General features: G+C 50.2%; 1 protein-coding gene across 2 annotated transcripts in view; it reads right to left on the reverse strand.

The window, feature by feature from the left end:
• ptpro (protein tyrosine phosphatase receptor type O) overlaps positions 1 to 16,018 on the reverse strand; it is a 46,045-nt gene that overhangs the window by 16,584 nt on the left and 13,443 nt on the right. The window contains exons 2-10 of one of the 2 annotated variants that reach the window (XM_061229418.1): positions 10,171 to 10,444; positions 8,832 to 8,987; positions 7,851 to 8,003; positions 6,841 to 7,338; positions 5,535 to 5,696; positions 4,503 to 4,699; positions 3,247 to 3,367; positions 2,291 to 2,484; positions 403 to 514 (exon numbers count right to left, since the gene is read on the reverse strand). In XM_061229418.1, the coding sequence (XP_061085402.1) occupies positions 403 to 514; positions 2,291 to 2,484; positions 3,247 to 3,367; positions 4,503 to 4,699; positions 5,535 to 5,696; positions 6,841 to 7,338; positions 7,851 to 8,003; positions 8,832 to 8,987; positions 10,171 to 10,444 (1,867 nt within the window). Of the gene's footprint in view, positions 1 to 402; positions 515 to 2,290; positions 2,485 to 3,246; positions 3,368 to 3,974; positions 4,022 to 4,502; positions 4,700 to 5,534; positions 5,697 to 6,840; positions 7,339 to 7,850; positions 8,004 to 8,831; positions 8,988 to 10,170; positions 10,445 to 16,018 lie in introns of those variants that run through there. The other variant, XM_061229417.1, reaches the window with a different exon arrangement.

Here is a 16,018-nt window from a genome sequence, read left to right on the forward strand (position 1 = left end):
CAAGCAGTAGACAATCCCCCCCCCCCCCCCCGCTTGTGGTGGGAGCAATGCAGGGTTCGGGGCTGAAGGTCCCGACAGCTGTGCGGATCTTATCGTGGCTTCACTGGGGATCACATACCTTAACCACGAAGCTGCAGGCTGCCCCCACCAGTCAATATTCCAATTACACACACGTACTTATGCAGAGAAGCCTACTAAAGTGCACGCAGACTGCATCCAAGAGACCGTTCTCGGATATTAATGACGCGGCTGATGGTCGTTAGATAATCCTACGGCATTCCTGGGAATCGGGGAAGAAGCTTAAGAGCCCGAAAGCTGCCAAACGGCACTTTTTTTTTTAACGAGCGTTTCTGGACACGTGGTGCTTGGTGGAAAATTCCGGCACATCGGCTTGGGCGGTACCTGTGATGAAGCTCGTTGTCGAACTCTCGCAGCAGCTGAGGGCTGGGTCGCCCCACGTCACCATGGTTACTCGGAAGCTGTAGTACCAGGCAGGCAGCAGATCCGGCACTTTCTATAAGGGGGGGGTAAGAGTAGAGGAGCAACACTAAGACCCTCCATCTCGTAGAGTCAATTTGCAGAACATTTGGTCAATAAGCCCTCCTCATTGGCTCGTCTGGTCACATGACCAGGACTGTTTTTACGAAGAAGTTGTAGTACCAGGCAGGCAGCTGATCCGGTACTTTCTGTAAGGGGGGGTAAGAGTGGAGCAGCAACACTAAGACCCTCCATCTTGTAGAGTCAATTTGCAGAACATTTGGTCAATAAGCGCTCCTTATTTGCCCGTCTGATCACATGACCAGGACTGTTTTTACGAGGAAGTTGTAGTACCAGGCAGGCTGCAGATCAGACTCTTTCAAAAGGGGAGACGCTAAGACCCTCCATATTAGGTAGTCATTTTACAGAATGTTTTGTCATAAGCGCTCCTCATTGGCCCGTCTGGTCACATGACTGGAGCCGTTTCAGCGGTCTGCAGTTTCCCCACTTGTCCTTGTATTCCTCCATTGGCCAAGTGCCACTGAGCCAGGGTCCAGCAGGGTGGAACGGGGCGGGAGGACCGGGGGCAGATGGCCTGCCGAAATGTCTCATTATCTTTGAACGCCGTGGGACGTCTCGGTGGTGACTCACCATAAGAGTCAAAATAAACAGGGGGATCCAAAAAGGAATATTATTCGGCCGAGAAGAATGGCTGTTTTCTCTGTGGTTTTCTCTGTGGAGTCATTTCTAGGTAGCATCCAACACAAATGGACGTTTTACTAAGGTAAAGAACGCATAACATAACAATAAGCAACGCTCGCCTTTTCCTACCATTAAAGTGTACCGACTGCTTAGTTTACCTAAAAAGCTAAACCGTATCCAGCACCGTATCAAGCCTGGTCTTGAAAACCAGGCAAGCGGTTCCACACAGTGACCACTCTCTGTTTAAATAAAAATGCTTACAAAAATAAGAACATGCATTCAAGGCTTAAAGGAATGTTTGACAAGGAGACGTACCACTCTGCCTAGCCTCAGGCAAATCTGGAACAACTTAATCAAAGTAACGCTTTGAACCTTAGGGGCCCAATAATAATGGCGCTCCATCTGGAATTTTAGGTCTGCTGCTCTACCCACCGATGCACACTTGCAGTCTAAATCTAAATCCATCACACCTACTGGCTGCAATAACAACTTAATGGATTACAATTATAACGTGAAACCATCGCGGCGATAGGCTGTAATTACATTTTAATTCACGAAAATTACAATCTAAAAGCCATCGCAGCTATAGGCCCTAATAAATGCATTATAATTACAGTGTAATTACAGTCTGTGAAGACACTGAAATGGTACAGCTGGGCTTCTGTATTTCTGGTGCTAATTAAGATGAGTGCAGTAGCAAGGGAGGACAGGGCCTTGTGCCTGCAAGTCCGACTCTTGTGTGCACATCTTCCTCAAAAACAAGCGCTTCAGAACTTTTCATTGCAAGTGCAATTTTTCTCATCGGATATTCCAAGTATGTTGAGGAAAAATATTAGCCGATCAAAGTTACGAGAATGTGTCAATCAAGGAGGAGTTTAAATTACATGACCCTTTATCATTAAGCATGATGTCTGAGCTAGCAAAAATATAAGAGGGTTCATAAGAATATATAATGACAAGAGCAGGCCGTTCACCTGACTTGGGGGGTCATCATTTATCGGCAAAACTACAGAACCCAGCAAGCTTTAAGCCTGGAGTTGAACAGCCAAAGTGAACGAGTTTAAACACCAGCAGGTTGAACAGCCGTAACATTATTAAAAGGAGCCGTTACCACGGACGGAGTGACCGAGGCGGTGGCTCCGATCTCGTAGTAGGTGGTCCACTCGGAGGTCATGGTGGCGGGGTTGAAGAAGAAGGTCTCCAGGGCGTACTTGCGGAAGGCCACGTGGTACGGCCGCCTCCAGCTCAGCATGGCCGCCGTGGGGCTGAGCGGGTAGACCTCCAGGTCCTCCACCCCCGTCGGCTCTGCGGAGCCCACCACAACCCAGTTCAGTCAGTTTATTTACATTTTTTGGGAGCCAGTTGTGTTAGCTGGGGGATACACCGCTTACGAACCCCGTCCCTCGGCGGCCCAGATGGATCAAGCGATCCTGAGAACGACACGCCTTCTGCAAGCCGCCCAGTCTCATAGTCTGTGACCGTGATTCCGAGGTGACCAGGGCGCTGTTGTACGCTGCGATCCTACTAGCCCTCCCTCCCTCGGCGCAGCGAGCCAATTATGCCGCTCCACGTGACCTGGCCAAACTCGACTTTGGCAGGACTGGGAATCGAACCCCGGTCCTCAGCGTGCAACTGACAATAACATTTATTCTAAGCCAATAAATACATTTTATTGAACCCTGTGGGGTAATATTTACTGAGGAGCTGTGGGCAGCCACAGTGCAGTACCCAGGGACCAACTGCAGGCCTCTGCTGTGGTCAAGGCCAGTGGCAGGAGTTCACCTGACATGCATATCTTTGAGTGTGGGAGGAAACCCGAGTGACTGGAGTTCCCAGAATAAACCCACGCAAACACGGAGAAAACATGAGAGCATCCAGCTGGCCAGGATTCCAACCCAGAACCTCCTGGCGAGGCAACAGCGCTAACCACTACGACACCGTGCCACAAAATATTAACAATTTCATGCGTTTCATGCATTTTTTTAAGCGCTAAGACAGAATGAGACGGCATGTGCTTGCAGTCTTCCTGCAGTACGGTCTTTAGAGGGGGAACGGTGGGAGGCGTACCTATCCCGAAGATGAAAGGCTCCGATGGACGACTGACCAGGGGTCCGTTGGTGTGATAGACCACCACTCTATACTGTGCGCCGGGGGTCAGATTCATGATGATTTCACTGGTGGAATTTTCCTGTGGAATATAACGATGTACAGTTAAAAAAAAAAATCCATAAAACTTGCATTGTTAAACACACATTATCACACACATTCATTATCTACAACGTTAATCGTTCCTAATTCTATATGGTTTACCTTTTGTAAAAGCAGAAGTGCAGTGGTCCTGTGCGTTCGGCTCTAAATTATGCAGATTAAATTCACCGCTTTCTACCCGCTGCCTCGAGGTGTAAAAACGGGAGTAATGAGGCTCGGCACGGTTTCCAAATGTTAGTAATGGAGGGAGAACCCAAATTAGCCCGCTCCTGAGAGAAGGCAGTTTGAGGGCATGTCTACTGTATCCCACAGCCTGTAGAGAAAATGGGGACCAAGCATCAGTGCTGTTACCTCTTGACTTTAGCGTGTGCTGAACCGAAAGTCTGGTACTGAAGGAGAGATTTTTTTTTTTCCCTAGGCTTGGAGAGTAGTTCACGGAAGCCTGGTCTCTCCCGTGATTTGAAGGTCGCAGCACCACTGTTACCTTGACGTTCAGTTGTGTTTTATGGGAGGCGGTGTTCAGTAGTGTGTATATAGGCCACAGTGTTGGGGAGTGTTGAGTAGTGTTGGGTAGTGTTGAGCCCCACCTCGCTGCAGTAGGTGCTCTCCATCCTCTGGCTCAGGCTGGGCTTCAGGCAGGCGTGTGCTCAGTAGTGTGTGTATATAGGCCACAGTGTTGGGGAGTGTTGAGTAGTGTTGGGTAGTGTTGAGCCCCACCTCGCTACAGTAGGTGCTCTCCATCCTCTGGCTCAGGCTGGGCTTCAGGCAGGTGTGCGTTCAGTAGTGTGTATATAGGTCTCAGTGTTGGGCAGTGTTGAGTAGTGTTGGGTAGTGTTGAGTAGTGTTGGGTAGTGTTGAGCCCCACCTCGCTGCAGTAGGTGTTCTCTGTCCTCTGGCTCAGGCTGGGCTTCAGGCAGGTGTGCGTTCAGTAGTGTGTATATAGGTCTCAGTGTTGGGCAGTGTTGAGTAGTGTTGAGTAGTGTTGAGCCCCACCTCGCTGCAGTAGGTGCTCTCCTTCCTCTGGCTCAGGCTTGTGTTCAGTAGTGTGTATATAGGCCGTAGTATCGGGTAGTGTTGGGTAGTGTTGAGTAGTGTTGGGTAGTGTTGAGCCCCACCTCGCTGCAGTAGGTGCTCTCCATCCTCTGGCTCAGGCTGGGCTTCAGGCAGGTCAGGGACAGCACGGACACCAGGGAGCCGTTGTGCGTCTCTGGGGACGGGGCCCAGGAGACCACCGCCATGCTGGTGCCCAGCATCTTCACGCTCACCGCCTGCGGCCTCTCCTTGGGCTGCTCGAACCACTCCCCGCTGGGGCCTGCGGCACAGATCTCAGATCAGCCCGTCTCAGCGCACGCTCCGGGGCTGTTTGTCTGAACGCACAGACCCGACTGACCTGAGGTCAGCTCATCGAAACGCATACGCCTCATCTGTTTATCTGAACACTAAGACCTAACCGATCTAAGGTCCGTTTATCTGAAATGCATAGGCCAAAAAGATGTCTGAGATCAGTTCATCTGAACACATAGACCTAATGGTTGAGATCCATTCAACTGAGGGTGAATGGCAAGGCCTGTCATACAAGCCTGAGATCTGTACTATACACCATATACTATTTTAAGTGTACCTGCCTCACAGTTCCTGTCAACTCCCTGCAACTTCATGCCAACCACAGCGCACTTACTGGATTTTCTACCAGTAAGATGATGTCACCACTGTCTTATCAGCAGTTTAATACCGCTGCTCCCCACAAGGAAATGGCAGTTTATGCTGGCTCCTGATAAAACACAAAGATGAATCACAGAGAGGGGGCTGATTCCAATCGCTTATCGCTTGTACTCCTCTTTTGTCTTTTTCTTGCTCCTGACCTGGAACGCGATCGAGGTCCGCCATCCTTAAGGACATTCTAACCCCTCAAATGTTCCTTCTGGGAGCTAGAAGTAGATGTTAAGAACTTTCCTTTCTCGTGAGGTACTATTTCCTAAAGTGCGACGTATATAACTGATCGGTCGGTCCCACCTCTCCCCCAATTCACGTTTTCTCGATTTCCCGGTCCTAGCCTCTCCCCGATGTGTGGAGCTCAGGGCAAGAAAAGGAGAGGGGGGGGGAAAGAGGATAAAGATAAGCGCTTGCATTGAGCCCGGCAGGCTTACTGAGGTAGAAAGTGAAGCTGGTGTCTCCAGGACTCTCACGCGGGTCACAGTCTCCGGCCGAGCTGATCGTGGTCACCAGGGCCCTGTAGACGCCCGCCTCCGTCAGCTCCACGAAGAACTCGTGCGTGTTCTCGTCCACGGTGGCCATCTCCGTGCAGTTCCCTAATGACGATACAACCTCTAAATCACGCCTGTCACCGGTGGTCTCATTTCATTACATTACATTACATTATTGGCATTTGGCAGACGCTCTTATCCAGAGCAACGTACAGTTGATTAGACTAAGCAGGAGACAATCCTCCCCTGGAGCAATGCAGGATTAAGGGCCTTGCTCAAGGGCCCAACGGCTGTGCAGATCTTATTGTGGCTACACTGGGATTAGAACCACTGACCTTGCGTGTCCCAGTCATTTACCCTAATCACTAGGGTACAGGCCGTCTCCAACCGTGGTTCCTGGAGAGCTGCAGGGTCTGCTGGTTTTTGTTGTTACTCTGCAATTGTACGTTTTAATCAACTGCTCACTTGGTTACTTGGATCTCAACAGAGTGCTGATTTTTAAGGCAAAAACAAAGACAAGTAGACCCAGTAGCTCTCCAGGACCAGGGTTGGAGACTGCTGCCTTACACAGTGCCCTCCCAAAGCATTCACATCCTTAATCAAGATGAGCAAAGAACCCTGTTATATAATGAGCGCTATTCTGTACGTTTTTTGTAGTCGATTTTGTTTTTGTATTAATGCAATTACTCAATGAAAATATTTTGTTTGATAGGAAGCAAGATTTTGTCATTCAGTTCAATGCTTCTGGAAAAGGAACTGAATGAAGTCATTGTGGGGAGGATACTGTGTTAGAATTGTGCTTGTTGCTGTTACTCAATCGAAATTGAAATCAAAAGGAGTGAACAGATCTGAACAAAGACTTGAATTGAGGAATGAAGTTAAAGTTATAGTTGACTCATTACAGTCATCTTCTAGAACTAGACTTCTATTTGTGCCTTTACAACCAATCATATTTTAATTGTACCTTATCCAAACTGTTCGGTTTGTTCTATGACTTTTATATACACTTTTCTACGTCGCTTTGAATAAAAGCGTCTGTTAAATAAAATGTAACATCATGACATTTAGTGGGAAATAACAATTTAATGGGGGGCTGGAATTGGGGCAGAATTGGCCCCAACCCATGGCACCCATGGTACCCAGGATATGACTCATCACAATGGGCCTGTAAGTTCCTCCAGACGAGAGCGTTCACCGAATAAGCAAACGTTAGTTTCCCCCGGGACCCGAGCAGCAGGCGGGAACGTACCGTCCCTGTAGATGTAGATGTTGAACCCGTCAAAGGTCGTGGGCGGGCGGGGCGGCTGCCAGCGCAGCTCCAGCAGTACCGGTGGCAGCCTGGTGGGGGCGACGGAGGGCTCGGGAGACAGGGGCAGGCCCATGGCCGATCCCGGCTCGTTGGAGTCCTCGTACTCCGGCACCACCGCGTTCACGAACTCCTCCTCTTCCTCCTCCTCCTCCGTGGGGGCGGGGTCCCCCGTGGCCGGCGGCCAATAGGAGTCCGTGGCGATCCCGCCCCGGTCCTCGTCCGCCGAGACGTAGGTGTCGTTGGCGCCCTGGGCGGGGCCGTCCTCCGCCGCTTCCTCCTGAGACTCCGCTTCTTCCTCCCGGGACCCCGCCTCTTCCCCCTCCATCAGGAGGGCGCTGCGGGTTCGGCGGGAGTGGGGGCCCTCGTGCGCCCCCCCCAGAGGGGCCCCCCTGCTCAGGTGAATGATCCTCAGGGAGACGTTGAGGGGCGGGTTGGGCACTGCGTAGGACGGACACGGATGATGTGACAGGGGTTCTAACATGGCTAACATCTGCTAACATGGCGCGGGATTTGAGCGTGCAGGACATCGTGTGAATTCAAGTTGAGGCATATCAATTTTATTAGTCTTTTTACAGAAAGCTGTCACTAAGACACTTTACAGAGTAACAGGAGGGCAGAACCCCCTCATAAGAAAGGTAAAACTCCCCAGTGGGGGTGAGAAGAAATCTCGGGAGCAACCTGGCTATAGAGGGGGGAGCCCATCCTCCACTGGCCAGCAAGATATTAATAATGATTATAATGATAATAATAATAATAATATACTTAAACTCCATGGCATCATAGGTCAAGACATTACAAGGTAATGTAATGTAAAGGTAGAGTGGATGTGACTGATATATAATAAGAAATCTATCTCATAGATTATATTTATGCTGCTGTACACATATGCCCCCTAAGTTTGGGATAGAAGGAGTGGCGTATGAACCATCTCCTCAGGCCCCAGGACTTACCTGTCCTGTGGTGGGGGAGCTCATGCCCCACTGCACTTTGGCGCACCAGCGTGGTTCTGTTGGCGGTCGCTTCGGACACCAGCCGGAATGTGATGTTGCTGTAGCAGGTGCCTGGCAGCCAGTGCTTGAAGACAGTTTTCCCTCTGAAAAAATCTGCACCGGGGCGGGGGAACCAGAGCGTTAGCGCTAGCATTAGCATCATCGCTGGCATTAGCGCTAGCATCAGTGCTAGCATCAGCGCTAGCATTAGCATCATCACTGGCATCAGTGCTAGCATTAACGCTAGCATCAGTGCTAGCATTAGCATCAGTGCTAGCATCAGCGCTAGCATCAGCGCTAGCATTAGCGCTAGCATCAGCGCTAGCGTTGCGACTGCATCACGGGCAGAACCTCAGAAAGCACTGTGACTGTACACACAACAGGAGGCGCAGAGGAGCCTCAATCAACTCCTTTAATGCCTTTTAATCAAATTAGCATAACAGCAATTACCATGTATCACCATAATTTAAGGTTTGCTCTGTTGGGCTCAATTTTACTTAGAGCATTCAGTCGGCCTCATTTAGCGTAGTTTAGCGGAGTATAATTTATCTGGGATAAATTATCCAGCACAGTTTAATCCCTTGTTCAACAAAACTGAAAGCACTTAACAGATTACCCTTTTTAATGCTCACAGACACACAAAACAGATGCACACACACTGGTGCACGCACACACACACACCGATGCTCACATGCACTTACACATGCGCACACACACACACACACACACACACACACACACACACACACACACACACACACACACACACACACAAACACTCCAATTCTAAAATCAATCATTTAATGTGGGTCCTTGAGGAATTAAATGATCACCATGGCAGTAGATTGCACAGTCTATCTCCCTGGTTCTTGGGAGAAGGGGTGCTCTGACCAGGGCAGACGCACAGGTGTGTGAGGCCGGGGCGTGGGAAAAGGGACCCACCTTTATACAGCATGGACCTCGGCTCTCTGCCCTCCGTGTAGCTGATGTTCACTCTGCTGAAGACGTTGTTCTCGGCCGTCTTGAACTCAAACACCACCCCTGTCTCAGGGGCGGGCTGGTAGTCACGGACTGACACATTTTCAACCGGAAGAGGCTCTGGTTAAAAACATAAAAATATATTTATATATATATATATATATAATATACACATTTCCCGCCCACTTTATTAGAAATGCATTATTTTCCATAGTTTGTGAAGTTCGTTTCACATACACAGATTAAGCCTAATCTTCGATTTAATTCAATTTTGGATCAAGTAAAACAGCTGTAGTTTTGGTAGAAGTATGCTTATTTGTGGCATTTTTCCTGGGCTGTCTGTAATGGGATTTCCCGCGTGACGTGATGTACGTTTGCGAAAAGTCAACGCAGAGCTCACCACAGGAGAAGGAGACTGAGGGGGTGGAGTTAGGGATGTTTCGGAAAACTTAGGTCAGTGCTGGTTGTGAACGTTTTGTGGGCGTTTCAGATACTAAACAGAGCGCTGTGTGCGTGGGCCTCTACAGGCAGTGGGTAGAGGGTCTTCCATGCTGATCCAAGTTGCCACACTTTGGCAATTTTGGTGGAAGTATTCATATTTTAGGGTCTAACTGCCATTTATCTGAGTAAAAGTTTGTAAAAGGATTTCCCACGTGACATGATGTACGTTTGCGAAAAAGTCAACGCAGATCTGACCACAGGAGAAGGAGACCGAGGGGATGTGGTTAGGGACATTTCAAACCTACATCACTGCTCGTTGCGTGCGTTCTTTGGTCATTGTAGAAGCTAAAAACAGAGTGCTGATGCATGTGGGCCTCTACAGGAAGTGGGCAAAAGTGGGTGAAAGCAATACACAGGAAGTGGGTGGAAGCGATACACAGGAAGTGGGTGGAAGCGGGTGAAAGCGATACACAGGAAGTGGGTGGAAGTGCTACACAGGAAGTAGGTGAAAGTGATACACAGGAAGTGGGTGGAAGCGGTACACAGGAAGTGGGTGGAAGTGCCACACAGGAAGCAGGTGAAAGTGATACACAGGAAGTAGGTGAAAGTGATACACAGGAAGTGGGTGGAAGAGCTACACAGGAAGTAGGTGAAAGTGATACACAGGAAGTAGGTGAAAGTGATACACAGGAAGTGGGTGGAAGAGCTACACAGGAAGTAGGTGAAAGTGATACACAGGAAGTGGGTGGAAGCAGGTGAAAGCGATACACAGGAAGTGGGTGGAAGCGCAACACAGGAAGTGGGTGGAAGCGCAACACAGGAAGCGCGATCGCTATCAGCGGGCGAAAGCGGAAGCGCTCACGTGTGAGGACGGTGACGGTCTTGAGGGGCCGGGACCAGGGCGCGCCCGTGTTGCTCAGCAGGCTGACGGTGTAGCACAGGCCGTGGTACGAGGCGTTGAACACCAGCGGCGGCGGCGGGGAGCTGCCGAAGTCGTCGAACAGCAGCAGACGCGCCAGCGGCTCGCCGCCCACACGCACCGCGTACGCCGTGGCGTTCTCCACCAGGTCCCCCGGCTCCAGGGACACGGCCAGGCTGCTGTCATCTCGCACAGACACCCGGAAGGACGCGGAGCTCTGCACGGAGGGAGGAGAGAGGAGAAAGATATCACAGGATATATCACTTATTTTATCGCCATCGAGATGTGGACGTGCACGATGAAGGGCCGCGGTGTCTGCTGGTAAGGCCTTGAGAACAAGGTGTGTGGACTCTTTAGCCAGCAGGCACTGTGGCCCTCCGGGACTGGAGTTAAACCAGCAGACACTGTGGCCCTCCAGGACTGGAGTTAAACCAGCAGACACTGTGGCCCTCCAGGACTGGAGTTAAACCAGCAGACACTGCGGCCCTCCAGGACTGGAGTTAAACCAGCAGACACTGTGGCCCTCCGGGACTGGAGTTAAACCAGCAGGCACTGTGGCCCTCTGGGACTGGAGTTAAACCAGCAGACACTGTGGCCCTCCAGGACTGGAGTTAAACCAACAGGCACTGTGTATCTCTGACCCCCTGACCCCATCAACATGGCCCCTGGTGTCACGTGACACAAACATCCATCCATTCTAACCATGTACCCAGAACGCGAGTGTCGATCGTCAAAAATACTCCAGTTCTCATTTCGAGATGAACAGAACCTGCTAATCCTGCTGTGGATTCGTATGTAGGGAAACCAGGATCCCAGCGGGAATCTGTGACAGGCATACGAGACTGAGGAGCTGCGATGGCTTTGGGCCGCAGGATTACCCATGAATCTTCAGTGCTCTTGTCGGGGATTACACCGTGCCAACAGGGTTAAGACACTGGCATGTCCCCGACGGTTACTTCACGTGTTGTGAATAAAGCTTTGTTTGCGTTCGGCAGATGTCAGTTTTCCTAGCAGGGGTAAGACTTGAGGACAATTCCCGACCAGCTCCGGGAACTACGGGAACGTTCTCCCTTTTTCTTCCTGTGTCAGATGAACAAAGAACTTTGTGCCTGAGAAAATTATTCTCCAGGAGTTTAATCGAAGGCCTCATCTGCTGTGTTTTTCTTTTCCGCAAATTATGATCCCAGACATCAGGCTTTCTAGGCACGCCTGGACGTTTTTAAAAACAAATCTAATAAAACCCACACAACCATGCAGAGAGCTGTCGGTTTCATTCATGAAGAATAATTGAAATATCTGGCAGTTAAACTACACGATCTACACAAATGCTTTATGAAACATGTTTTCATCTCATTCAGCCTTCTGCTGAATGTCCCCAGCATGCGGCCAGCTGTTAAAAGGTCCAAATTCACCGTTTTTATCACAAAGCAAGATCAAACGGCTACGCTCTAACCAATAAATCCATTCTTCTGCATGTCGGCTACACACAGGGGACTTTCCTGCTGCTTCTCCAAGTTAATCTGTGCCGATTCTCCACTGTCTTTCACACTGATGGATTAAGGCACCACAACAAAGAACTGGCTTCACATTTTTTTTTTTTCCTTCTCCCAAGCAGCCTTTTATAGCATGCATTTTCAGCAAGATTTTCATGCGAGACCCATTTTTTGTGTTCAATTTTACGTCAGGGCTGCCAAACCCTCTTCCAGGAGATCTACCATCCTGTAGGTTTTCACTCCAGCCCTAACAAAGCCACTCCACATTCAACAGCGAGAGATCTCAACCTGCAGGATGGTAGCCCTCCAGGAACAGGTTAGGGTAGCCCTGCAAGGTATCGGTACAAAGAATGTGCTTGCAAGTATAAAACACTGCAATGGTGATTCAGATTTGTATCCCCCCCCCCCCCCCCCACACACACACACGCACACACACACACGCACAACCCTTTATAGCTTGCAATTTGTTTTCTCTGCCGTGGTGGTTTTGGGCGTTCCTGTTAGAACCTGCTTGGCTCAAGGCACACGATACAGACACACGTTACGGGGGGAGCGCTGGGTCTCATCTCTCCCCCCCCGGCTGGACAGAAAGGGCACTCTCTCTCCCCCCCCTCTGCTCCCCCCCGTCCTTTTCAGCCAAAATGCCAATATTTACATTTTAATCCGCGCTCCGCAGCCGTTTCCCCTGGATCCGGGGGGGTGGGGGTGGGTGGCCACGCCCTATCCGTCGCCATGGCGACGGTGTGCCGCAGGAGGTGCAGAGTGTGTGCGTCTCGACGGGCAGCGGTCGGCGCTGCCGAACGGCGTGTCTCCTCCTTCATTAAACACGCCATTACACCGCCCCTGCTCTCGGGTAACTCCGGCAACAACTCTCTCTCTCTCTCTCTCTGCAGCGAGACCTTTTTACATACAGTCTCGCTCCTAATGAGTCCTGCTTGTCATTTTGTGCTCCTGCAGAAAAGTCTTGTCCTGGCGCCGGCTGTTTCTCAGGAGGAAAGGAGGAATAGAGAGGATCATTTTCTCATTTTCTTTTACGAAAATCGCACATAGGAGTCGCGGGTGCTGATTGCCAGCAGACCAAATGTACTATATTTTTATAATAAGACCGGTTCTTGTGTTGCACCCACAAACTACACAAATCGTTTTTTGACACAAACATCTACGTTATGGTTGCATCAGGGGGAAAATAGCCATTGAACTTGCTTTGCTGTCCAATGCTGGTACAACTGGTGATGCCAATGTGCAGGTTATGATGCAGATTATGACAAATCGTTACACAAAAAGAACCCCCTAGGACAGTTTGACATGAGCGGAAGTAAACAGAGATTTGTTGCCGTATATTGCAATAAGCAGAGGAATGTATGTGTGTATCTGTAATCTGATCAGAGCACTGCATTGGCTGTCACACACACACACTCACACCCGCATACACACACACACCCGCTCACACACACACACACACACACACACACACACACACACACACACACTAACTACACACACACCCACACACACTCACACGCACCCGCACACGCACACACACACTCACACACACCCGCACACATGCACTCGCACACACACCCGCACACACACACGCACTACACACACACACACCCGCACACGCACACACACTACACACACTACACACACACTCACACACTCTCACACACACACACGCACCCGCACACACGCAGATCCGCACATGCACACACACCCGCACACACACACACACACTCACACACACACACTCACACGCACTCGCACTCGCACTCGCACTCGCACTCGCACTCGCACTCGCACTCGCACTCGCACTCGCACTCGCACTCACGCACACACACTCACACCCACACACACGCACGCACACACACACTCAGCCGGTCGGTCTGGGAGGAAGATGGGGGGATCTGGCCGTCAGACTGAGGGGACCGGGAGAGATAATGTGTCTCCGCTTCCCGACGGCAGGCGTCAGGGAGGACGTGCGGGATTATCAGCGCCGTCTGTGAAGTGACTGTCCTCTCCCTCTCCCTCTCCTCTCCAGGATATTCATTCAATTACTCAATCACGGGGCGTCTGCCATCCGCCCCGGCCTCCGTCTGGGGTCTCCTGAGTGAGTGCAGCACGCCACAGCTCTCCGCCTGCCCGTATTTCATCTTTAATGGGGACACGCCATTAAGTAGATCGGGGTTTTTTTTTTTTTTTTTGCCAGATCGGTAATTATGCAGCACAAAGCCACTCGCCAGGGGAACTTTTGAAGATCTGTAGCTTCTACATTGATTTTCCCCCCCCCCCTTTCATTGCTGCGGAAGGGGAGCCCTGTGTGGGGGTATGTGGCCTGTGAGCTCCTGTAAGGGGGATGTGGCCTGACTTGTTCCCCTGGTCCCATTCAGCCCTGACTAAAATGTAGCAAAATGTTTATTTAAACAGAAACGCGTTGAACGTCCTGTTGCTGACCGTGGGCGGACTGACTGACGTAGGTACAGTTTGTGCCTACGTCTGTGAAGGCGTTCTCCGGGCTTAAAAGCACAGGCTTTGCGTCATTATTGATTCGGGCTACACCCCCCCCCCGACACACTCGCCAAAGGGGAGTAAACATACCTCAAAGCCCGTTTCAAAGTGTTGCACCCCTTTGGGAGAAAGGTTACTTGATGCGGAAACGTAGCGAAATGTGGCTTTGAACGTGCCCCTGGTCGTGTTTCCTGATGAATCACACGAGCCGTCTCCGTGAGAAGCCGAGGATCAGGCTTGTGGCTAACGGCTAACGGCTAACGGTGACGTATCCTGGTCCTTCAGTGCGTTTCCTCTCATGTTCCCCCCCCGTGGGCATATGATCAAGACGGCGAAATAAAAATGAAAGACGTTTGCCATTTTCTGTAATGCCGAATTGGCTGATTAGGAACCCTGCGGGAACCAACTCTGTGTACACATTGCTGAAAGGTATTTGAACTGGCAATTTTTAGTTTTCACTTTTCTGCCCTTTCTAAAGAGAGAAAGAGCCCACCATCTGCTCTCAGCTGGGAGGGGAGGGCAGGGCTTGACCTGAGCAACATTCCTTCAGTGTACTCCTAACCAAGCAAAAATGTAACGCTAATAAACCCCCCCCCTTTTTGCTGATGAAGCATTGTAAAATGCCTGTAAAATGCACTGTAACACCCTGCTTTTTCTAGCTAGGGAGGCTGTGATCAAGTACGTTAACTGTAAGAGCCGGATACTCTGGTGCTGATGTAAAAACTGGGTCAGGATCGTTTTGACATGCTGCGTCAACACAGATTGAGGAAAAACATGCTGTTACCTCCATGCTGCCCCCTGTGGGACATACAGGTGTCCTGCAGTGGGATTGTTGCACTCGTATGCAATATAATGAGCCAGCGACTACTTCAAAATATAATAATATAATATCAAATGGTTCCATATTGTACACCTTTCCAGTGCTTTTTTGTAGATCTTGAAATCCACGAGATAAATGTTTGTGTGATTTTTAAGGACCAAAAACAATCTCTGTCCAGTTTTACGTGTCCGTTCTCCAGCTCCTCTCATGAGCTTTAACCAAGAACAGGCTGTTTTAGTGACTGTGTCTTTAAGACTCGATGACATCAATGAACCCTCTTCTGATTGGCTGGTTAGCTCCGACAAGCTCAACGGTGTCTGTGCCTATTGCTTGGATTTGTTCCGGCCGCAAGGTGGGCCGTGCTGAACGAGCAACGAGCGTTTAGTTGTGATGTCACAAAGGGAAATGTCACAATATGGGACCTTTAAGCCCAGCCTTCCGCACAGGCAAACAGGTGAAAGCTAGCAACTGATCACAGCGCTAGAATATCTCTGGCTTATTCTGACTGGTAGCCTGTTGGTGCCTGGATGTCTCGTGTGGCCGTAACATGAGGAACAAAAGCCCATTCTGTTCTGTAGCCATGTCCTCCTGCTCATAGTCATCGTATGCCACGGCGAGGCTAAAGCTCAGGCCTGTCGCCTGTCACCTTCACCAGCTGAGTAAGGCCTACGACAGGTATCTAGATCCCCGTCACACAAGAAAACGCATCAAAAAAGGAACATTTTGTAACGAAGTTGGTGCAATTAAACTGTCTGGGATTGATCCACTTTAAACTCTCTCTCTCTCTCTCTCTCTCTCTCTCTCTCTCTCTCTCTCTCTCTCTCTCTCTCTCTCTGTCTTTCTCCCTCTCTCTCTCCCCCTCCCTCTCTCTGTCTCTCCCTCCCTCTCTCTCTCTGTCTCTCTCCCTCTCTCTCCCTCTCTCTCCCCCTCTCTCTCCCTCTCCCCCTTCCTCTCTCTCTGTCTCTCTCCCTCT

The sequence above is a fragment of the Conger conger genome, chromosome 19 (genome assembly GCF_963514075.1).
Source record: "Conger conger chromosome 19, fConCon1.1, whole genome shotgun sequence".
Classification (NCBI taxonomy): Eukaryota; Metazoa; Chordata; class Actinopteri; order Anguilliformes; family Congridae; genus Conger; species Conger conger.